Source organism: Ranitomeya variabilis, chromosome 2 (genome assembly GCF_051348905.1).
Source record: "Ranitomeya variabilis isolate aRanVar5 chromosome 2, aRanVar5.hap1, whole genome shotgun sequence".
NCBI classification, from domain to species: domain Eukaryota; kingdom Metazoa; phylum Chordata; class Amphibia; order Anura; family Dendrobatidae; genus Ranitomeya; species Ranitomeya variabilis.
The window spans coordinates 704863758-704887287 of NC_135233.1; the positions used below are offsets into that span (position 1 = coordinate 704863758).

The window sequence follows — 23530 nt, forward strand, 5'->3', positions numbered from 1 at the left end:
TCCAACTTTTGGGGTCTTTTCTCTGGAGGCAAGAAAGGTCTATCTTTTCCCTTCTAGGGTTAGTTAGTTCTCCGGCTGGCGCGAGACGTCTAGAACCAACGTAGGCACGTTCCTCGGCTGCTGCTATTTGTGGTGCTAGGATTAGATATACGGTCAGCCCAGTTACCACTGCCCTATGAGCTGTTTTTTTGTGTTTGCAGACTTGGTATTTACTTTTGAGACCCTCTGCCATTGGGGTCATAACAGCAGGGGTTATGGTTTTTGCTTCCTGAAGAAGAAGTGGGCTAGAAAAGTGCGTAGAAAAATAAAAAAACTTTTTTTTCCATTATCTCTGGCATTTGATGTTTCTTCATCACCTGGAAGTGCGTATACAGACCACAAGCCTTCCATTTCGTACTCACTTTTATAGTAAACAGTGCAGGTTTCTTTTAGCAGTGCGGGGGTTAATCTGTTCAGGTGAGAGCTCTTGGAAGCTTTAAGGCTGTTCACTGTTCACCACTACCATCTCCTATATAATCTGGGCCCTGGAAAGAACTCATTGCCAGAGCTAGCTTATGCTGCATGGTTTGAAATGGTGGTTTGTGGTTGTTGTTTGAGAAGGTGTTTGGTGGATTTATCCAAAATTGTTGCGAGGTTTTGGGTGTGTGCTAATCCCCTTCTCCTACTTTGGGTTTCCCCATCCTCCACTCCCCGATGCATACCTCTGTTTGTGTGAGTAGATTTGTATGATTGGTATTTTCCTTTATCCCTGTTCCTATTACCTTGTTAGTCTGGTTGGTGTATTACGGTACACTACTACTCCCCTCTTCCCTGAGTGGAGGAGGAATATGGACTGGGGGCGGAATCAGAAGCTAAGGCAAGGTATGTGGCCCCAGCATCTTCACCATCAAAAGTAATCTAGGGAGCATGGCAAGCTAGAGCGCCCCTAGCGTTAGGGACAGTGAAGGAGCCCGTGGTATCAGGATACATAACAGAGTCATGACACTCAACTGGTCTCAAAAGAATTCCACATAGGTGTTTGATTTGATTCAGATCAGGAGACCTAATTGGTCACTGAATCACTTTCACCATTATTCTTCAGAAATGCAAAAGTTGCCTTAGATATGGGTTTTGGAAAACTGTCATGTTGGAAAAGTGCATGTCTACTAAAGGCACAGAGTGATGGTAGCATTTTCTCTTTCAGTATAGAATAGTGCATTTGTGAAGAACATAAGGACAATGCTACCACCATGTTTCACTATAGGTACCATGCATTTTCTTTGTACTCCTCACTTTTGCAATGCCATACACTTTTGAAGCAATCAGTTACAAAAACATTTATATTGGTCTCATCATGTTTTTTTATTCAGCATGGGAACTGGCAAATTGTAGGTGTTCTTCTTTTGTGCATTGGCTTTAGGAGAGGCTCCCTTCATGGACGACACCCATGCATGCCATTCCTTTGCAGTGTACAATGTATAGTGTGACGGAAAACACTTGCCCCGATTTGACTTTTTTCTGCTTTAGCTAACTGCAGTGAACTTGAATGTCGATTTTCTTCAACCCTTCTCATTAGAAACGCTCCTGTTTAGGTGTTAATTTACAAGGTCAAGCTGGACATCTTTGTGAGATGGTTGCAGTTCTTTTTGTTCAATTTTTCTATCACTTTTGCCCCAGTATTTTGACTGACAAGTAAAGTTTTGCTGCTCTTCTTGTAGACTTCACGTTTCTTGTGTAAACAAATTATTTTCTTTCTCAGCTTTTGTGAAATTCCTCTTCCATGTAGTGCCATTGCTGACAATATGAAATGGTAAGGGGTTTTCTTTGTTAAGTAACGCCTTTTTGTTGTCATGCTGGACACCTGTTTAATGAATATAATCAGATTTAACTGTGGTTGAATTCATGTTAATTAGAAATCTGTAGCCTACATTTTAGCTTTGCTCTAAAAAATGTCATTGTGGTGCACTGATTTTTGCAACATGGTCTTGAATGAATTTGTTCAGAAAATTACTTTTTTAGGTGTGCAAAACAACAAATCTGGTTTACAATCAATGGTTCACATTTGTGGGAGTATTTTATAGTATGGTATCCCATAGAAAATGTGGATTCTGAAAGGAAACTAAAGGTTTTCTGACAAATCTGTTGGGGTGTATGCTGTGCACTGTATATTTACATTCTAAGAACATTAGACAACATTAAACATGGCATAAAATGAGTAAAATCACCTATTGTAATAAAACATTTTTCAACCTTCAAAAAAATCATACAGCTGCATATGAAATAACAGACAACAATTCATCTAATGTTTCAGCAGCGACACTTAGGTGGCTTACTGCAGGTATGCATTTACTTTGCTGAATCTGTGATGTATTATACCAGCACATGACCACTCCAGCCAATTATTGGCTATAGCAGTAATGTTACTGGCATCACGACTGCAGCCAGTAACTGGCTGAAAAACGAGTATACTGCTATGCCAAGTCACAGTTCAGCAATGAAAAGTCAGACTGGCAATGGATCACTGGACAGGTGGCACCGGAGCCCCAGAAGATTAAAAGGAAAGGTTGGACTTATTTCAATAAACCATTAAATGTAATGAATTAGATAAAGGAGGTGCCAGCAGCAAAGCAGTATTAGACACCTGGCTCATATTCTACACTATATTCCACTACATATACTGTATATGGCACGTATTCCAGTCTGTCAATATTGACTCTCAATCCAACAAAGATGACAGGAACAGTGATCATATAAATATACTGAATAGCGCTGGTATAAGGTTTATATGTACACAAAAAATCTAAGGGTCTGCACGTAAAACTGTAAGTTCTCCAAAAATATTTAAAGGGAGGGTGCCGTGATTTTAATTTTTGTATTAATAATTATTGATTATATAATCAATTATTTTTAATACAAAACTAAATGTACTACTTTCATACTTTTTTATTTATTCCCTTTTACTTTGGCCACTGGAGGCCGCCATTTTCATTAGTGTGGGTGGGCACGACACTTGCACACCTCACTTACGGCAGCCATGTATATAGGAGCCTGCAGTTGGACTCCGACCCCATCTCCTGCTTCACAGCTGTGACTTGGGCACGCCCACTGAGCTTCTACGTCACAGCTGTGAGAGGAGATCGCGGCCATTTTGTTTGCTGTGGGCTGCGATGACCGAAGATGTTGGGGAGAAGCTGCTGGGAGCGAGGGTCCAGGGTAAGTATCTGCAGTGCTAGCAGTGATCGCAGCCTGTAATTAGTATTACAGTACAGGCTGCCATCACTGCCGACCTGCACTGTCTTGCTGAAAGCTTCCTCCCTCAGTCCAGGGGCCAGAAATCCCCCAGCAGCAGCGTGTCTCCCTGTACATGGAGCGTTATGTCTGCTGCTTCTCTGTGCCGCACTGATTTGCGGCTGGAGCCTGGGTGTGTTGCACCTCATCACACTCACACAGTGACTGTAGCTGCAGCCTGGAGTCCGTGTTTCTAAAAATAGAGCAACTCTCTGCAGCCGGGGATCCCTGGGTGGTTACAAGGGGCGGCACCCAGGCTGGCCAGTAATGGTTAACCCTTCGCTGCCTGCTGTGCATGGTGCAGGAAGATCAGTGTGCAGGCAGGCAGCAGTCTGGGGGCTTCACCTATGGATCAGGTGAAAGGTCTGCACAGTGTAAAGAGGTGGGCTATGGTTGGCACAATAATATTGTTCTAACACTTGGGCTATGGTTGGCACAATAATATTGTTCTAACACTTGGGCTATGGTTGGCACAAGGAAGCAGACCCCAGGGGGTGATGACACTCAGCAAGCTCTAGCTGCTGTGTCACTACAAGTCCCAGTATGCCAGGACTGAGCTCCTAAGTGTCGTAGTCCTGCAGCTCCTCAGGTCTCCTGCCTGATCTTCCTACTATACATTCCAGAGCAGAGGGCAGCAGTCTGAGACTAGTGATCCAGGGAGCAGAAGAGGAAAGACTGAGGCTGGGCCCTGACACCCACACTAAGCTCACTGACACCCACCCCATACTCCCTGACACTCACCCCATACTCCCTGACACCCACCCCATACTCCCTGACACTCACCCCATGCCCCCTGATACCCACCCCATACTCACTGACACTCACCCCATGCCCCCTGATACCCACCCCATACTCCCCGACACCCATCTCGTGCTCCCTGAAACCCACCTCAATCTCACTGACACCGCAAGCCTCGTGTCTTTCAGGACAAGCTGTGAGGATCGTCACCAAGGGCGTACATACAAATCATAGGGCGACAAAGCATATGGTCTAGTTGCCCCCCCCAAAAAATAAATAAAAATAAAATAAATATAATAATTGTGGGGGTCACAGAAGGGCATAGCTCACAACTTTCCTGCCTTTGCATAATAAATATACCACCATATATATTTATTACATAATACTGCCATGTAGGTCATACATAATGCCGCCATATATATTTTATATCATAATACTCATAAAGACCACACATTATACCTCCACATATATTTATTACATAGTACTGCCATATAGGTCATACATAGTGCCGCCAGATATATCTATTACATAATACTGTAATATGGACCGTACGTAATGTTGCCATATATATTTTTTACATAATGCTGCCATATAGATCAAACATAATATTGCTGGATATATTTATTACATAAAACTGCCATATAGATCACACATGATGCCACCATATAATGTATATTTTTAACATAGCACTGCCATATAGACCACACTTGATGCCGCTAATTATTATGTGTGACCTGTATGATGGCATTATGTGTGATCTATATGACAGTATTATATGTGATATGTATGGTTGTATTATGTTTGATCAGTATGGTGCAATAATATAAGAACTATATGACGGGATTATATGAGAACTATATTGTGGGATTATGTGTGATCTATCTATGTGGCAGTATTATGTGAGAATTATATGGTGGTTTTATGTGTGATCTATATGGCGGTATTATGTGTTATCTGTATGGCAGTATTCTATTCAGAAAGGGGACCCATTCTATGGTGGTTCTGGTTGAGCACCTGCACGCGGGTCTGGGGTAATTGAGGGGGCAGCATGACCTCCAGTTAGGTGCAGTCAGGGCTGGTGAGGCAGCTGAAGAGAGGGGTCTCATTTTTATCGTTACTATATGGCTACATTTCCTTCCCAGCGTCACCCCGTACTTCGCCAGTCGTCTCACTTTCACACATCGCCAGGACAGGATGGAGAAGACAGGAGCTGAGGAGGGGAATGGGGTCTTTGCATGCAAAGTCTGGATCAGAACAGGCCATCAATCCGCAGAAATGTGTCCTGAATTTCTGTGGAGCAGACGGTCCATCCATGTGTATAAAAGACAGCGTTCTATGTAAATCCCTGGCTGCTCCGCGCACTGAACATGGTGCCCCCTCCATACACCAGCACACTGCTCTCCTGAAATACTCTGTGCTGCTGTCACCCTGCTCCCTCCACCACATATCTCCCAGAATCCTTTCTGCCTGCCATCCTCGGTGACTGTCTACTTGTCAGTATAAGGCTGCCATCACACGTTCAGTATTTGGTCAGTATTTTACATCAGTATTTGTAAGCCAAAACCAGGAGTGGGTGATAAATGCAGAAGTGGTGCATATGTTTCTGTTATACTTTTCCTCTTATTTTTCCACTCCTGGTTTTGGCTACAAATACTGAGGTAAAATACTGACCAAATACTGCTAGTGTGACGGCAGCCTTACTCTGCAGTCACCAACAAAATGGCTGCTCACTGGGTTCCTGAATATCATCCTCTTATCCCTTAGCAGACACCCAGAAGGGAAGGAGAGGAGTGACATCACACACGTCAGCAGACTCCGCCCATAATTACTGCAGTGCAGTAATGTGAGCTAGTTGTACACTAGGTTTTTGTCAAATTTCAGTAGCTGCTCCCCCTAGTGTTTAAAAGTGGAAATGCCAAACCTTTTAAAATTATTTTTCATATTTTACTAAATTATAAACAAATGAAAATATTTTTTAAGAAAATGTAAACATTAATTCTTTACAATTTTTCAATTGCTGGAAAAAAATTTTTTTTGATGGCACTTTCCCTTTAAGTGCAAAGCAATTGTTTCCTCCCTGCATGCACACATTACCACAATCTAGAATATGTTCCTCTTATCTCATGCTGTACCAGCTCTCTGATATCATTTCCTATGCAGGAGCAGATTGTTTCAATGTCATCCTCAAAGTCAATGACTGGTATATATTGTGCTAGCCAAGTGACGTAGGAGTCAGTGCAGAGACTGTTGGCTCCACGGGACATGAAATGCTGGAACATGACAAAATGCGTAGGATGAACATTATATCTAACGCAACACAAGATTCAGAAAGTGTGATCCGATGGGAATAAAGAACACGTACTCAGATGTGGGCAGAGGATCCTCCTGGAAGTAGAGATCCTGTAGAGCTTGCTCTGATGTGATCCTTTTTGTGGGGTCCATAGTTAGAAGTTTTTGAAGCTGTAATCAAATATTGTGTTACTTTATCATAATCCACACAAACATCATATCCATAAAACATGATAAAGGTAGGGAGACATACTGCTTTAGCTGGAATTGGCTGCTGAACACAAATGTAGTAGATGTCATGATACATTTGCCTTTTGCCTCTTTTACTTATCCTAAAGGTACCTTCACACTAAGCGACTTTGCAGCGAGAACGACGACGATCCGTGACGTTGCAGCGTCCTGGATAGCGATCGCGTTGTGTTTGACACGCTGCAGCGATCTGGATCCCGCTGTGATATCGCTGGTCGGAGCTAGAAGTCCATAACTTTATTTCGTCGCTGATCATCCGCTGTCCATCGCTGGATCGGCGTGTGTGACGCCGATCCAGCGATGTGTTCACTTGTAACCAGGGTAAATATTGGGTTACTAAGCGCAGGGCCGCGCTTAGTAACCCGATATTTACCCTGGTTACCATTGTAAAAGTTAAAAAAAAAACAGTACATACTCACATTCTGCTGTCTGTCACGTCCCCCGGTGACGTCACCGCTGTGCTCTGCTTTACGGCCGGCGCTGACACATTCAGTGCAGGAAGCTCTGAGCAGCAGCGCGTAACCCTGTGGACGCCGGGGGACGTGACAGACATCAGAATGTGAGTATGTACTGTTTTTTTTTTTTAACTTTTACAATGGTAACCAGGGTAAATATCAGGTTACTAAGCGAAGCCCTGCACTTAGTAACCCGATGTTTACCCTGGTTACCCGGGTGCTGCAGGGGGACTTCGGCATCGTTGAAGACAGTTTCAACGATGCCGAAGTCGTTCCCCTGATCGTTGGTCGCTGGAGAGAGCTGTCTGTGTGACAGCTCCCCAGCGACCACACAACGACTTACCAACGATCACGGCCAGGTCGTATCGCTGGTCGTGATCGTTGGTAAGTCGTTTAGTGTAAGGGTACCTTAAGGCTAGGGTCATTTGACCGATTTTCTCTCATCCAAGAAAATTGGTCTGATTATGCTAATCACACTCTGATCAGCGTGTAATCATAGTGTGATTTGGCTTTCACAGATGTAGAGAAAAAAAAAGTTTCTCCATCCTCTACAAACAGTGTGGCCGTGAAAATCGTACCGGACTTGGATGTCATCAGGGTTCAGTCCAATGTTTTCCTAGGACCCATAGACATGAATGGACAAATGTGATCCAATCGGATGCAACTTATGTAGGCTGTTATTTTTTTTTTGCTCGGACCGAATGAGAATATAGAAAAAAATTGTGTATGACTAGAAGGTATACACAAAATTCTATGGGAAATATAAAAAGAGGGTGCTGCAACATGCATAGAAAATACATCAATGTGCATGAAGAAAAAGACCTATGCATATTGAGGTGTGCACCTTTTATGTATAGAAAAAAATCGGGTCTCTATTAGGCTACGGTCACACTATCAGTGTTTGGTCAGTATTTCACATCAGTATTTGTAAGCCAAAACCAGGAGTGGGTGATAAATACAGAAGTGGTGACGTGTTTCTATTATACTTTTCCTCTGATTGTTCCTCTCCTGGTTTTGGCTTACAAATACTGCTGCAAAATACTGACCAAATACTGATAGTGTGACCATGGCCTTACTACTTTATACTGATGGGGCAGCACAAACCTGCAGACAGATTCCTTTCAAGCAGCTGCATTTTATCTTAGTTGCACCAAAATGGGCAGAGCTGTGACAGGACTAGGGAGTGGTAGGGGTGTGGCGCCAAAGCTCATCTAATCCATGACGAGTTGTGGCGTTCAATATGCTAGAAAGATTTCTAGCGTGAGCACACCACTTGTCAGACGCTCCCCATACAAGATCCCGGTCTTGATAAATACTGTGTGTGTATATATACAGTACAGACCAAAAGTTTGGACACACCTTCTCATTTAAAGATTTTTCTGTATTTTCATGACTATGAAAATTGTATATTCACACTGAAGGCATCAAAACTATGAAATAACACATGTGGAATTATATACTTAACAAAAAAGTGTGAAACAACTGAAATTATGTCTTATATTCTAAGTTCTTCAAAGTAGCCACCTTTTGCTTTGATGACTGCTTTGCACACTCTTGGCATTATCTTGATGAGTTTCAAGAGGTAGTCACCGGGAACGGTTTTCACTTCACAGGTGTGCCCTGTCAGGTTTAATAAGTGGGATTTCTTGCCTTATAAATGGGGTTGGGACCATCAGTTGTGTTGTGCAGAAGTCTGGTGGATACACAAGTGATAGTCCTACAGAGCAGGCCGGAGCGAGCCGTCCCCTCCCCCCAGACGGCGTTCATGCAGGCCGACATGACAGGGGTTTGGAGCAGAAGGGTAGAGGGTGGGGCTATGTTTAAGGGGAGGGGGGTAATATGCATTAGAGGGGGTTTATAGGGCAATGAGGGGGTGGGGTTTGGCCAGTTCCCGCTCTAGAGGCAACCAGGAGAGACATACCAGATGGCATCGGTGGAGCAGGAGCCGCAAAGGCTGCGGGTGGCTGCCGCAAATCAGCCTCCCGGCTGGCTGGAGTCCCAGGTGGCCGGAATCCTGGGCGGAGGCAGTGGAGACGTTCTGTCGGTGGCTGGAAGCGAGCGGCGCTCCCGGCGGGTCCGGCCTCCAGAGCGCTTATTCTCGGTTGTGCCTCAGCCTCAGCGCAGGAGCCCCTCCAGGGACCCTCCGGTTCGAGTGCCCGCCTGCAAGCGTCCAAGCAGGGCCCGGTCCGGGAGGAATCCGCCCGCCACGCTGGGGCCTGCGGCGGTGAATAGGCATTCTCCCTCGCTCCAGGGGACTTGGCCTTCATGCGCTGGATCATCAGGCGCTTCCTGTGACGTCACGGCGGGTCGCCGCTGTGATGCTTCGGCCGGGCGGCCCGCTTCCTCTGCAGGACCGAGGCAACGGGGGAGAGCCTCTGCTGCCGCAGCGGCTGGCAGTGCCGCCGGACTTACGGGGCTGCCGGGCCTGACCAGTGACCCCAGATCTTCACCTGCATCGTCAGCCGGATCTGGAGAGAGCGTTGTCCGAAGGTCTGATGGGATCGCCTCTTGCGGTGGGCCTTCGCCCTGGTTGCCTTCATATCAGGCAGCATCGGGAGCGACGGCAGCGGGCCTGGACAGAGCCGGAACGTCACGGTCCTCATTGCACGGCGAGCCGCAGCTCCAAGGGGGTCCACAGAGCGGATCAGGAGGTGACGGCTGGACGAGTGGGACGTCTGCGGCTGGGGGGACCCCAGCTCCCCTGCAGCCTGGTGAGCATGACTATGTGTCTGTTTCGTTAACGACGCTATAATTTTCCCCGGTAGTTGGGGTTAGTCAGGCGGGTGGGGCGGTGGTTACGGGGGAGAATGCGAGGGTTCGGTCTGATTTGGGGAATGAGGGGGTAGGAGAGTTGTTATCTAGCATCTGTGAGTTGCTTACATGGTTGGGAGGTGTTAGGTTGGTGCCGTCACCTTTGGTGGCGTGGGTGGGTCCTACGGACTTAGGTCTGGGTGTGTCGGGCGGGGGTTCTTTGGCGCCAAGCAGGTCGTCGGAGCCCATGTCAGTGTCTGTGCAAACTGAAAAAGAGAAGGATGGCGGGATTCGTTTGGACAATAAAGCGCGGGGCGAGGTTTATTTTTGTTTTGAGGGGCCGTTGGGGGCTCATTTAAAAAAGGAAGTGAGGGAGAAGATTTGGAAGGATGAGTACGTGGATATCTTTTCGCTCCTTCCTTTGGAGAAATTTAATTTAGATAAGAGCAAGAAGGAGGACAGTAAGAAGGAGGATAAGGAAAAACGGAGATGGCGTCTTATTCCTCAGACTTTCGTGAACTGGCTACAAGCGTTCGCGATTCTGGCGAGCGTAGTTGGCGAAAAGGCTTCTGAACACTGTTCCGCCTTATTTTGCTATATGGATTCGATAGGTGAGGCACATAGGTGTAATAATTATAGGGGATAACTCAGGAGACTCTTTGCGTGGAACAAGACAACTACAAGACACAGTTTTATAAGTGGTAAAGTCTATATTATCACACGGTGATTCAAACAGGTGCAGAGAGAATCTCAAGTCCACAACACTTGGTGCAAATATCAAATGCAGCTCAGCAGTCTATAGGAAACTTCAGAGGAAAATGCAATCATGCAGAAAGTCTATGAAGCACAATTATTCTTGAGGATACTTGACACGAATAAGTCCTTGCTTAGTCCAACACACAGATAGATATGCTTATAAGGCAGTTCAAATAATATCTTAGCTCAACCAGGGATGTCTGGTTAATAGTCTCAGGTTCTTGCAGAGCAGAAACAGCTTACATGTCCAGCAAATGCAGATGGAAGCAAACACGAGCAGCAGATGAAGGAGGATTACTGGAACTGGTGTATGCAGCAGGAACTCAGAGCAGAATAGCAGGATAACCCCACAGGTTCACAGGAGCAGGTATATAGCCAGGGAGTCACCAGAGGTCAGGAGCTGGATGCAAGGCAGAATACTCTAGCACAGACTGAAGGCTGTGGTGGAGTTTTATAGCAGGAAGACACAGTGCACATGAGACCAAAGACGCCATCTTGGAAAAGGTCAGTAATGCACAAAAAGGTAATAAAAAATGTTCAGAGTCCTGACAATAGGGCATATGGGGGTCAGGCCTGGCTCCGGTACGACGAGCAGTTTAGGCAGCGGAAGGCGGTTCGTCCGGCGATTAGATGGGATCAGAAGGCTATTGGTTTGTGGTTGCGGGTTATGGCCCCGACAAAATTTGGCCATTCCTTTCAAGGTGGGGCCGGTTTATGCTGGCAGTTTAATGATGGCCAGTGCAAGTTCGGAGCTACTTGTAAGTTCAAGCACGCGTGCTCGCACTGCAAAGGATCTTCCCATGGTGCTGCCAAGTGCTTTAAGAAAAAAGGGAAGCCAGAGGGCAATTCCAAAGGGGGTGACACCAGTGAGGCTGGACGCGATGGTCCCCTATCTAAATAGGTTCCCGGATAGGGAAAAAGCGGAGTTGTTGTTATTGGGTTTTCGCGATGGTTTTCGTATACCCGCTCCTCCTTTTGGTATCCCTCAAGTTTTGAAGAATTTAAGATCAGCTGAGTTACATGCTGCTGTGGTTTCGGAAAAGTTGAATAAGGAGGTTTCCTTGGGGAGAATGTCCGGTCCTTTCCCTGTTCCGCCGCTAAAGGATTTGGTAGTTTCGCCGTTGGGCGTGGTTCCAAAGAAGGAACCGAACAAGTTTAGGCTGATTCAGCATTTCTCATACCCTTGGGGGAGGTCCGTGAACGACGGGATAGACCCAGAGCTTTGTTCCGTGGTTTATACGTCTTTTGACGAGGCGGCACGCTGGGTGCGTAGTTCTGGTAAGGGTGCGCTGTTGGCCACGACCGATATTGAGTCGGCTTTTCATTTACTACCTGTTCATCCGGAGAGCGTGAGGCTGTTGGGTTGTTATTGGAACGGGGTTTTCTACGTTGATAGATGTTTGCCGATGGGTTGCTCGTTGTCTTGCACATACTTTGAGGCTTTTAGTTCCTTTCTTGAGTGGGTCGGTCGGGATGCGTCGGGTTTGGATTCGGTGATACATTATTTGGATGACTTTTTGTGCATCGGGCTGGGTCAGTCCGCATGTTGTGACATGGCCTTGAGGACAGTGATCTGGGTAGCGGAACGTTTCGGTGTGCCATTGGCACCGGGAAAAACCGAGGGGCCTAGCATGAATCTTTCATTCCTGGGCATTGTTATCGATTCAGTTAACTGGGAGTTTAGCTTACCTGAGGAGAAAGTGGTCGGATTAAGAAGCGAAGTGGCTCGAGCGCGTTGCTTAAAAAAAGCTGCCATTGCGTGAGGTTCAGTCCCTTCTCGGCAAATTGAATTTTGCTTGCAGGATCATCCCGATGGGGAGGGTGTTTTCACGTAGGTTAGCTGGTGCCACGGCGGGGGTTAAGGCCTCGCATCATTTTGTTCGCTTGTCTAGCAAGCACAAGGCCGATTTGGAGGTATGGGACAGTTTTTTGGCACGGTACAATGGCCGTTCGTTGCTGATGGAGGAAGTGGTGGGCAACACTGATTTGGATTTGTTCACCGACACTTCGGGCGGTGTTGGTTTTGGCGCTTTTTTGGTGGCTGGTGGTTTGCCACTAGGTGGCCCGACGACTGGTTCGCTTCTGAGTTAGTGAAGAACGTCACTTTGTTGGAAATCCTTCCTATCCTGGTTGCCGTTTATCTGTGGAAGGAGGATTTGCACAATAGAAGGGTTTGCTTTAATTGTGACAATATGGCAGTTGTGTGTCATCAACAGTTTTACAGCATCTTCTTCCCCGGTTATCAGGGTTCTTCGTCAGTTGGTGTTGTTTTGCATGTCTATCAATGCGTATATTATGGCATCTCATGTGCCTGGAGTGGAGAATTCTATTGCTGACTCTTTGTCTCGATTTCAGTGGGAGCGTTCTCGGTCTTTGGCCCCGGATGCGGAGGAGGCAGGGCTGGACTGCCCGCCGGAGCTTTGGAGCATGGTATCCGGGCTGCAGGACCTTTGATTCACGCGTCTTTGGCACCCAGCACGTGGTCGGTGTATCGGTCGGTATGGTGTGATTGGGAGTCCTAGTTGGTGTCATGCGGGGCTACTAGCGCGGGTGATGATCAAGTGGGTGCCTTGTTGTTGTGGTTGAGACACGGTGCTGATGAGGGGTGGTCGGCAACGAAGGTGGATTTGACCTTTGGTTTTCAGCTTCAAGGATTGCGGGATTTGACAAAATTGTTTCTGGTAAGGTAGTCGATAAAATGGTTTAGAAGAAACGTGGGACAAGGGGATCGCAGGTGCCCGGTCTCTTTTGGCATGTTGGAACTGGTGGGTGCACGTTTAGATGAGATTTGTATATCCAACTTTGAGGTGGCTCTTTTTCGCTTAGCCTTTTCCCTTGCATTTTTGGAGCTTTGAGGGTTGGGGAGATTGTCTCCCACCACTTGCAGACAAGGGGGGCTTTGGGCCAGGGACGTGGTGCTTATCGAGGGTCGTTTACATTTCTGGATACGTAGGTCAAAGACGGACCAGGAAGGAAAAGGTAAACGGGTAGTTTTGGGCGCTGTTCTTGGTTCGCTTATGTGTCCCATTCGTTGTTGGCAGGTTTTTAATAGTTTTCGGCCGTCCAAAACTGGACCTTTGTTGTGTCATGAGGATGGATCTTTCCTATCCAAATTCCAGTTTGTTGCGATTTTTAGGCGAGCATTGTCGGGGCTGGGTCTGGATGCTTCTCGTTTTGCGTCTCACTCGTTTCATATTGGGGCCGCGATCGAGGCGGTTTGGCTCCTGAAGTGGTTCAGAGGATAGGGAGATGGGAGTCTGAGCGTTACAAGAGCTATGTTAGACCTTGAAGGCTTGGGTTTTTTCCTGTAGGTCTGTATTTGCTATTTCTTTAGTGTGGACTCTAACTTGTTTGTATTTTCTAGGTAAAAATCCTCTGTTGGTTTGGATCGTCGGCCACTCCTACGTTTATTGGGGCGCGAGGCGTGCACATGTTCCAGCGGATAAGACGTCAACTTGGTTTTTCCAAAGACGTTGCTGTGGTCAGATGCTTCGGTTTTCGGGGTTTGTGTTGGAACGGGGTTATGCAGGAGGTACATAATGGTGTCCGGTTGACATAGACCTCCTGACATCGTGGTTTTGCATGTCGGGGGTAATGATTTGGGGGTTCCCCATGTCGTGAGTTGATACGGGATATTAAGCACGATCTGCTCAGGTTATGGGTGTCTTTTCGAGATTTGCTCGTGGTATGGTCTGATATCGTCCCGAGGAGATGCTGGCGACACGCCAGATCTGTGGACAAGATTAATAAAGCTAGAATTAAGGTAAATTGGGCGGTATCTAGTTTTGCTGTCAGGAACGGAGGCTTGTTCATCCGTCATTTTGAATTGGAGAAGGGGGGGAGGAATTTCTCCTGGGAGATGGTGTTCATTTGAATGCGGTGGGCATCGATTTGTGGGCCCTCGGATTGCAGAGCGGTATTGAAAGGGCCATAGCGGTCAAGTGTGGGGGGTCTCGGGTATTTGAGGTGTTCAATTACCCTCTTTGTGGCGGTGGGAGGGGTCCTTGGAGTTGGTGCTAAATTGGCCTGGGGGATCCGTCGAGATATGGATTCTTCAGTTGGTGTAAAGTTTGGTTTCGGGTCTGGTGGTTCGGGGGCATCTTGGCAACGGTGGGCCGGATTCCCAAGTTTTAAGTGGACATTGGTAACCCTTCAGGGTACTTTGGTGCTTCCGAGCCAGTGTGGTAAAGGCTGGGAGTAAATTATGGTCTGTTTTCTGTCCACTCTCTATTATGGTTTACCACCAGTTTGGAGCTTCAAGGACCCTCCCCACGTTACTTTACTGTTATGTTTGTATGTTTATAATAAAGGCCGCTGTGGCCAATTATTATCCAAGTTTAGAATCCTGTCGTTATTTGGGATGGGATTTATCTGGTGGGTAATCGGGGGGGGGTTGGGCTAAAGGTGGGAGAGTCCTACCGAGCTATCGACCAATACCAATGTCAAGAGCAGGCCGGAGCGAGCCGTCCCCTCCCCCCAGACGGCGTACGTGCAGGCCGACATGACAGGGGTTTGGAGCAGAAGGGTAGAGGGTGGGGTTATGTTTAAGGGGAGGGGGGTAATATGCATTAGAGGGGGTTTATAGGGCAATGAGGGGGTGGGGTTTGGCCAGTTCCCGCTCTGGAGGCAATCAGGAGATCCCGCACTCCTGCCCTGTTTTTGTTTTTCTCGTTTCGAGGGTTTTTCTGGGCTAGTTGCTTTGGGTCATAGTGGCTTGAGGCGGTGGGAGGGGTCCTTGGAGTTGGTGCTAAATTGGCCTGGGGGATCCGTCGGGATACGGATTCTTCAGTTGGTGTAAAGTTTGGTTTCGGGTCTAGTGGTTCGGGGGGATCTTGGCAACGGTGGGCTGGATTCCCAAGTTTTAAGTGGACATTGGTAACCCTTCGGGGTACTTTGGTGCTCCCAAGCCAGTGTGGTAAGGGCTGGGAGTAAATTATGGTCTGTTTTCTGTCCACTCTCTATTATGGTTTACCACCAGTTTGGAGCTTCAAGGACCCTCCCCACGTTACTTTACCATTATGCTTGTATGTTTATAATAAAGGCCGCTGTGGCCAATTATTATCCAAGTTTAGAATCCTGTCGGTATTTGGGATGGGGTTTATCAGGTGGGTAATCGGGAGGGGGGTTGTGGCTAAAGGTGGGAGAGTCCTACCGAGCTATCGACCAATACCAATGTCATGAATAGACTGTTAGAATTTGTATTATGGCAAGAAAAAAGCAGCTAAGTAAAGAAAAATGAGTGGAAATCATTACTTTAAGAAATGAAGGTCAGTCAGTCTGAAAAATTGGGCAAACTTTGAACGTGTCCCCAAGAGCAGTGGCAAAAACCATCAAGCGCTACAAATAAACTGTCTCACATGAGGACCACCCCAGGAAAGGAAGACCAAAAGTCACCTCTGCTTCTGAGGATAAGTTTATCCGAGTCACCAGCCTCAGAAATCGCAGGTTAACAGCAGCTCAGATTAGATGCCAGGTCAATGCCACAGAGTTCTAGCAGTAGACACATCTCTACAACAACTGTTAAGAGGAGACTTTGTGCAGCAGGCCTTCATGGTAAAATAGCTGCTAGGAAACCACTGCTAAGGACAGGCAACAAGCAGAAGAGACTTGTTTGGGCTAAAGAACACAAGGAATGGACATTAGACCAGTGGAAATCTGTGCTTTCGTCTGATGAGTCCAAATTTGAGATCTTTGGTTCCAACCACCGTGTCTTTGTGCGACGCAGATAAGGTGAACGGATGGACTCTACATGCCTGGTTCCCACCGTGAAGCATGGAGGAGGAGGTGTGATGGTGGACCATCATTTATTTTTCAACAAGACAATGACCCCAAGCACACCTCCAGGCTGTGTAAGGGCTATTTGACCAAGGAGAGTGATGGGGTGCTACGCCAGATGACCTGGCCTCCACAGTCACCAGACCTGAACCCAATCGAGATGGTTTGGGGTGAACTGGACCGCAGAGTGAAGGCAAAAAGGCCAACAAGTGCTAAGCATCTCTGGGAGCTCCTTCAAGATTGTTGGAAGACCATTCCCGGTGACTACCTCTTGAAGCTCATCAAGAGAATGCCAAGAGTGTGCAAAGCAGTCATCAAAGCAGAAGGTGGCTACTTTGAAGAACCTATAATATAAGACATATTTTCAGTTGTTTCACACTTTTTTGTTAAGTATATAATTCCACATGTGTTAATTCATAGTTTTGATGCCTTCAGTGTGAATGTACAGTTTTCATAGTCATGAAAATACAGAAAAATCTTTAAATGATGAGAAGGTGTGTCCAAACTTTTGGTCTGTACTGTGTGTATATATATATATATATATATATATATATATATACACACACAGCTCTGGCAAAGATTAAGAGACCACTGCTAAATTTTCAGTTTGTCTGATTTTTCTCTTTACAGGTATATTTTTGAGTAATATGTAAATTGCTCTTTTATTCTATAAGCTGCTGACAACATGTCTTCGAATTTCCAAGCACTACATTTTCTATTTATTTTCAGAAAATGAGAAATGTGCAAAATAACAATTAATGCAGTGCTTACAGACCTCAAATAATAGTGCTTACAGACCTCAAATAATGCTAAGAAAACAAGTTCATAATTATTTAGAAACAATAATTCCAATGCTTTAACTCAAGAAGAGTTCAGAAATCAATATTTTCCAGAATAACCATGATTTTTAATCACAGCTTTCATGTGTCTTGGCATGCTTTCCATCAGTCTTTCACATTGTTTTTGGGTGACCTTATGCCACTCCTGGTACAAAAATTTAAGCAGTTCTTCTTTGTTTGATGGCTTGTGATTATCCATTTTCCTCTTGATTACATTCCAGAGGTTTTCAGTGGGGTTCAGGTATGGAGATTGGGCTGGCCATGACAGGGATTTGATGTGGTGGTCCTTCATCCACACATTGATTGACCTTGCTGTGTGGCATGGTGCATTGTCCTGCTGGCAAAACCAGTCCTCAAAGTTGGGAAACATTGCCTGAGCAGAAGGAATCAACGGTTTCTCCAGGATAACCTTGTATGCGTCTTGATTCATACGTCCTTCGCAAAGATTAACCTGCCCAATTCCAGCCTTGCTGAAAAATCCCCAGATCATCACCGATCCTCCACCAAATTTCACAGTGGGTGCAAGGCACTGTGGCTTGTACACCTCTCCAGGACTCCGTCTAACCATTAGACGACCAGGTGTTGGGCAAAGCTGAAAATTAGACTCATCAGAGAAGATTACCTTACTCCAGTCCTCTATGGTCCAATCCTTATCGTCTTTGGCAAACTTCAGCCTGGCTCTCCTTTGCTTCTCATTGATGAAAGGCTTGTTTCTAGCTTTACATGACTTGAGCCCTGCCTCTAGGAGCCTGTTACGAACTGTTCTTGCCGTGCACTTCACCCCAGCTGCCATTTGCCATTCCTTTTGTAGGTCACTTGATGTCATCCTGCGGTTGCTGAGTGGCATTAGAATAACATGACAGTCATCCCGGTCAGTGGAGAGTCGTTTTCACCCTCTGCCAGTCTGTAGCTTTGTTGTCCCCAATGTCTGCTGCTTGACCTTGTTGTAATGGACTAGAAATTAGAAATTTTAAGGATGGAGGCAACATGACGCTCACTGTGTCCCTCTGCTAGTAAAGCCAGAATTGAACCCTTCTTTTCCTCACTCAAGACTTTTCTTTTCAAATCGTTTGGCATGGTTAAAAGTTATTTTTTCATTCCTATTACTTTTGGGATATTACTATCACTTGTTTTGCCATCCAGCTTGTTCTATTGCAAGAGAATTGTGAACACCACAGCAGGGTTTTTTATACTTTCCTTCGTTAACTAAGATTTGGTTCAGGTGATCACCTAATCAGAAGCACATTAAGTAGAATGAGGTGTACCCTGGTTGGAATTCAACTGACACTGGAACTGAATGGCTGTCAGGCATGTAGAGAAGCTGATTTTTTATAAAACCGTGCAGTGGTCTCTTAATTTTTGCCAGAGCTGTATATATATCCTGCTGGACACTGCAGAAATTACTGACGTTGCTAGTTACTCATTGAAACAGCAGTGCTAATTATGTCACAGTAATCTGCTTTTATTAATTATGAAGCCACAAAAATATTTATCAAGACCAGTTACTAAAAATATTTAAATATATTAATACTTACATTTAAATATTTTTAATAACTGGTCTTAATAAATATTTTGCAAAAAAAGAGAGAAAAAAAAAGAAAATAATCCGCACTAACAGATGTAGGAAAACGAGTTTTTCTGCTGCATGTTAATCAGTTCCATCCGAGCTGAGGGACGGGGTGCACTTCTGAGAAAGGTATAGTCCGTGAATATCAGAATGCAACAATGGAAAAAGAAGGCACTCACCGTCCGTTATTCATATCTATCCTTTATTGTGGCATAAAACGTTGTTGTGGAAGCAGGTCTTACAGGAGAATGCAGGTGTCAAGACGACGGCCCGTTTCGCGCAAGTGCGCTTCTACAGGTCTACAGGCAAACTGGAAAGAGGGAGGAATTAATAGCAGCTGTAGCGCTGCCTCAACTCCTCCTCTACCGGAGTCCCGTAAGAAACCTTACAAACATACTAAACATTAAAAGAACAAATTAAAAACAATGTACATATACGCTGACACCTTACTATAGTTGCTGTTAAATGGAATAAATACAATTATTTACAGAAATACAATTATTTTGTTTACAAAAATATTGACATGTCCGTTCTATCATTCAAGCCCATAGGGCCTGTGGCGTTCACTTTTAAGATCCATCTACCTTCTCTCTGGAGTAGGAGTTTATTGTGATCGCCGCCCTGTTTTGGGAGAGAGACACGTTCCAAACCAGCAAATCGCATAACCGTAGCATCACTATTATGGTGAACCCGTATATGGTTAATCAGACGGGGGACTCCTTTTCCTGTTTTTATGGAACTGAAATGCTCTCTAAACCTTATAAATAAGGGGCGGATAGTTTTGCCCACATAAAAATACCCACATGGACAGAATACTACATAGACAACATGTGTCGTTCTACAGGTCACAAAATCTCTGACTCTGTGATAAATCGATCCTATATGTATCACTTTCTCAGTTAGATGATAATCACAAAAATTGCAATGTCCGCATTTATAGTTTCCTTGCGGAATCCCTGCTTTTAACCAGTTATTATCGTCAGAGACTACTCTATTGCGTACCAATAGGTCTTTTAAATTTTTTCCCCTGCGGCATGCAAATAACGGCCCTCGGCTGGCCAATTCCGTAAGGACTGGATCTTTTTCTAAAATATGCCAACTTTTACGAATGGCTGATCTTATACAATTGTCCATCGGTCCAAACTTGAAACTAAATACAAATCTTTTTTGCGAAATGTTATTCTTACTCATGCTGGTGACTTCATTTATTTCGGCTCTTCTTTTTGCTTTATTTAATACAGGTTGTGGATAACCTCGTGTTCTAAACCTTTTATATAGTTCCTGAGATTGTTTTTTATATCCTTCTATACTACTATTCAATCTTTTAACCCTCAAAAACTGACTGTATGGGAGGGAATTTTTTGTGTATTGCGGGTGTGCGCTGTTATAATGTAAGAGTGAGTTAGTAGAAGAAGGTTTTCTAAAAACCTCTGTTTGAACAGAACCATCATCAATCCAGAGTTTTACATCTAAAAAAAACAATTCTGACCCGCCAAAAACTGACGTAAACTTCATATTCATAGTGTTAACTTGTTCTAGGTGGCTCACAAACTGCTGAAAGTCTGTTTCAGAACCATCCCAGATAATGAAGACATCATCCACAAATCTCAAAAATAATTTTATATTACTCAAAAACGGGTTCGTATCTGCATAGATGTAACGATTTTCGAACACTGCCAAAAAGAAGTTGGCTAGGGTGCATGCGACGGGCGTACCCATCGCAGTACCTACTATTTGCCAAAACCAGGTGGAATCAAACTGAAAAGCATTATGTGTCAATATGAATTTCAAGCCATCACATATGAAGTTTATCGTTTTTTTATCTGTTGCTGTGAAGGACAAAATCTCTCGTACTGCCTCCACTCCCTGTTCTTGTGGTATACGGGTGTACAAACTTTCAATATCGATGGAGGCCAGAACAAAACTTTCCTGCCATGTGAAACCTTTTAAAACCCTCAAAAAATCTTTTGTATCGCGTATGTATGAGGGAATGTCAGGTAGAAGGGGATGTAAGAGCCAGTCAATGTATCTGGAAAGGGGTTCAGTCAGAGAGCCTACCCCTGATACTATGGGGCGGCCTGGAGGGGCCGTTAATGACTTATGAATCTTAGGTACCCAATACCAATGTGGCTTTAAAGGAAAATTTGGAAGTAATTTCTCTGTTTGTTTTTCTGAAATTATACCATCCTCTACAAACACTCTCAAATATGTGCGTAATTCGTTTTTAGATTTCGCTGTGGGGTCTGTTTTTAACCTACGGTACGTGTCAGTTCTGGCCAATTGGTTGTGGGCTTCCACCATATATGCTTCTTTTTTTATTAAAACAGTGTTCCCACCTTTATCAGCCATCCGTATCACCGTGTCAGACCAGCTTTTTATTTCTTTTAACGCTGCAGATTCTTCTTTTGTTAAATTAGGGGGGGCCTGCTTGTAAACAAGGGCCTCTACTTCTTTTATAACCTGGTTTTCAAAAGCATCTATAAGATTACCTGGGGACACGGGTGGCATAAAGGTAGAAGGAACCCCTTCTGTGAATGGTGTCATATTGGTAGACAGATCGCTACTCGTGCTAGGATGAGATCCTGTTAGGCTTAAGAGGAGCTGTACATCATTTAAAAAAGTTTTGTCAGTGTTATGATCAACCATAAAACCTAAAGGGCCTATAGTGCGTGGAATCTCTCCTGGAAATTTAGATAATGTTACATCTGGAACAGAAACAAAATGTTTATACAAATGTATCTTTCTCACTGCCTTGAAAAGATCTATTTTGAAATCTACAATATCGAAACTCTCAGGTAAACTATAACTAAGGCCTTTTAATAAGACTGATTCATGTGCTACATTGAGAGAATGGGAAGAAAGATTTATTATCGTGGTGGCCGATAATTCGGCTGTGCTGTCCGTCTCCACGTTACTGATTTTCTTTTCCGAGAAAAGAAAATCAGTAACGTGGAGACGGACAGCACAGCCGAATTATCGGCCACCACGATAATAAATCTTTCTTCCCATTCTCTCAATGTAGCACATGAATCAGTCTTATTAAAAGGCCTTAGTTATAGTTTACCTGAGAGTTTCGATATTGTAGATTTCAAAATAGATCTTTTCAAGGCAGTGAGAAAGATACATTTGTATAAACATTTTGTTTCTGTTCCAGATGTAACATTATCTAAATTTCCAGGAGAGATTCCACGCACTATAGGCCCTTTAGGTTTTATGGTTGATCATAACACTGAGAAAACTTTTTTAAATGATGTACAGCTCCTCTTAAGCCTAACAGGATCTCATCCTAGCACGAGTAGCGATCTGTCTACCAATATGACACCATTCACAGAAGGGGTTCCTTCTACCTTTATGCCACCCGTGTCCCCAGGTAATCTTATAGATGCTTTTGAAAACCAGGTTATAAAAGAAGTAGAGGCCCTTGTTTACAAGCAGGCCCCCCCTAATTTAACAAAAGAAGAATCTGCAGCGTTAAACGAAATAAAAAGCTGGTCTGACACGGTGATACGGATGGCTGATAAAGGTGGGAACACTGTTTTAATAAAAAAAGAAGCATATATGGTGGAAGCCCACAACCAATTGGCCAGAACTGACACGTACTGTAGGTTAAAAACAGACCCCACAGCGAAATCTAAAAACGAATTACGCACATATTTGAGAGTGTTTGTAGAGGATGGTATAATTTCAGAAAAACAAACAGAGAAATTACTTCCAAATTTTCCTTTAAAGCCACATTGGTATTGGGTACCTAAGATTCATAAGTCATTAACGGCCCCTCCAGGCCGCCCCATAGTATCAGGGGTAGGCTCTCTGACTGAACCCCTTTCCAGATACATTGACTGGCTCTTACATCCCCTTCTACCTGACATTCCCTCATACATACGCGATACAAAAGATTTTTTGAGGGTTTTAAAAGGTTTCACATGGCAGGAAAGTTTTGTTCTGGCCTCCATCGATATTGAAAGTTTGTACACCCGTATACCACAAGAACAGGGAGTGGAGGCAGTACAAGAGATTTTGTCCTTCACAGCAACAGATAAAAAAACGATAAACTTCATATGTGATGGCTTGAAATTCATATTGACACATAATGCTTTTCAGTTTGATTCCACCTGGTTTTGGCAAATAGTAGGTACTGCGATGGGTACGCCCGTCGCATGCACCCTAGCCAACCTCTTTTTGGCAGTGTTCGAAAATCGTTACATCTATGCAGATACGAACCCGTTTTTGAGTAATATAAAATTATTTTTGAGATTTGTGGATGATGTCTTCATTATCTGGGATGGTTCTGAAACAGACTTTCAGCAGTTTGTGAGCCACCTAGAACAAGTTAACACTATGAATATGAAGTTTACGTCAGTTTTTGGCGGGTCAGAATTGGTTTTTTTAGATGTAAAACTCTGGATTGATGATGGTTCTGTTCAAACAGAGGTTTTTAGAAAACCTTCTTCTACTAACTCACTCTTACATTATAACAGCGCACACCCGCAATACACAAAAAATTCCCTCCCATACAGTCAGTTTTTGAGGGTTAAAAGATTGAATAGTAGTATAGAAGGATATAAAAAACAATCTCAGGAACTATATAAAAGGTTTAGAACACGAGGTTATCCACAACCTGTATTAAATAAAGCAAAAAGAAGAGCCGAAATAAATGAAGTCACCAGCATGAGTAAGAATAACATTTCGCAAAAAAGATTTGTATTTAGTTTCAAGTTTGGACCGATGGACAATTGTATAAGATCAGCCATTCGTAAAAGTTGGCATATTTTAGAAAAAGATCCAGTCCTTACGGAATTGACCAGCCGAGGGCTGTTATTTGCATGCCGCAGGGGAAAAAATTT

General features: G+C 44.5%; 1 protein-coding gene across 2 annotated transcripts in view; it reads right to left on the reverse strand.

Annotated features, from left to right (window-relative positions):
- The window catches only part of CDK19 (cyclin dependent kinase 19), a 367636-nt gene that overhangs the window by 22027 nt on the left and 322079 nt on the right, over nt 1-23530 (reverse strand). For both annotated transcript variants that reach the window (XM_077289462.1, XM_077289463.1), the window contains one exon: nt 6368-6465. In XM_077289462.1, coding sequence (XP_077145577.1) covers nt 6368-6465 — 98 coding nt within the window. The remainder of the gene's footprint in view (nt 1-6367; nt 6466-23530) is intronic.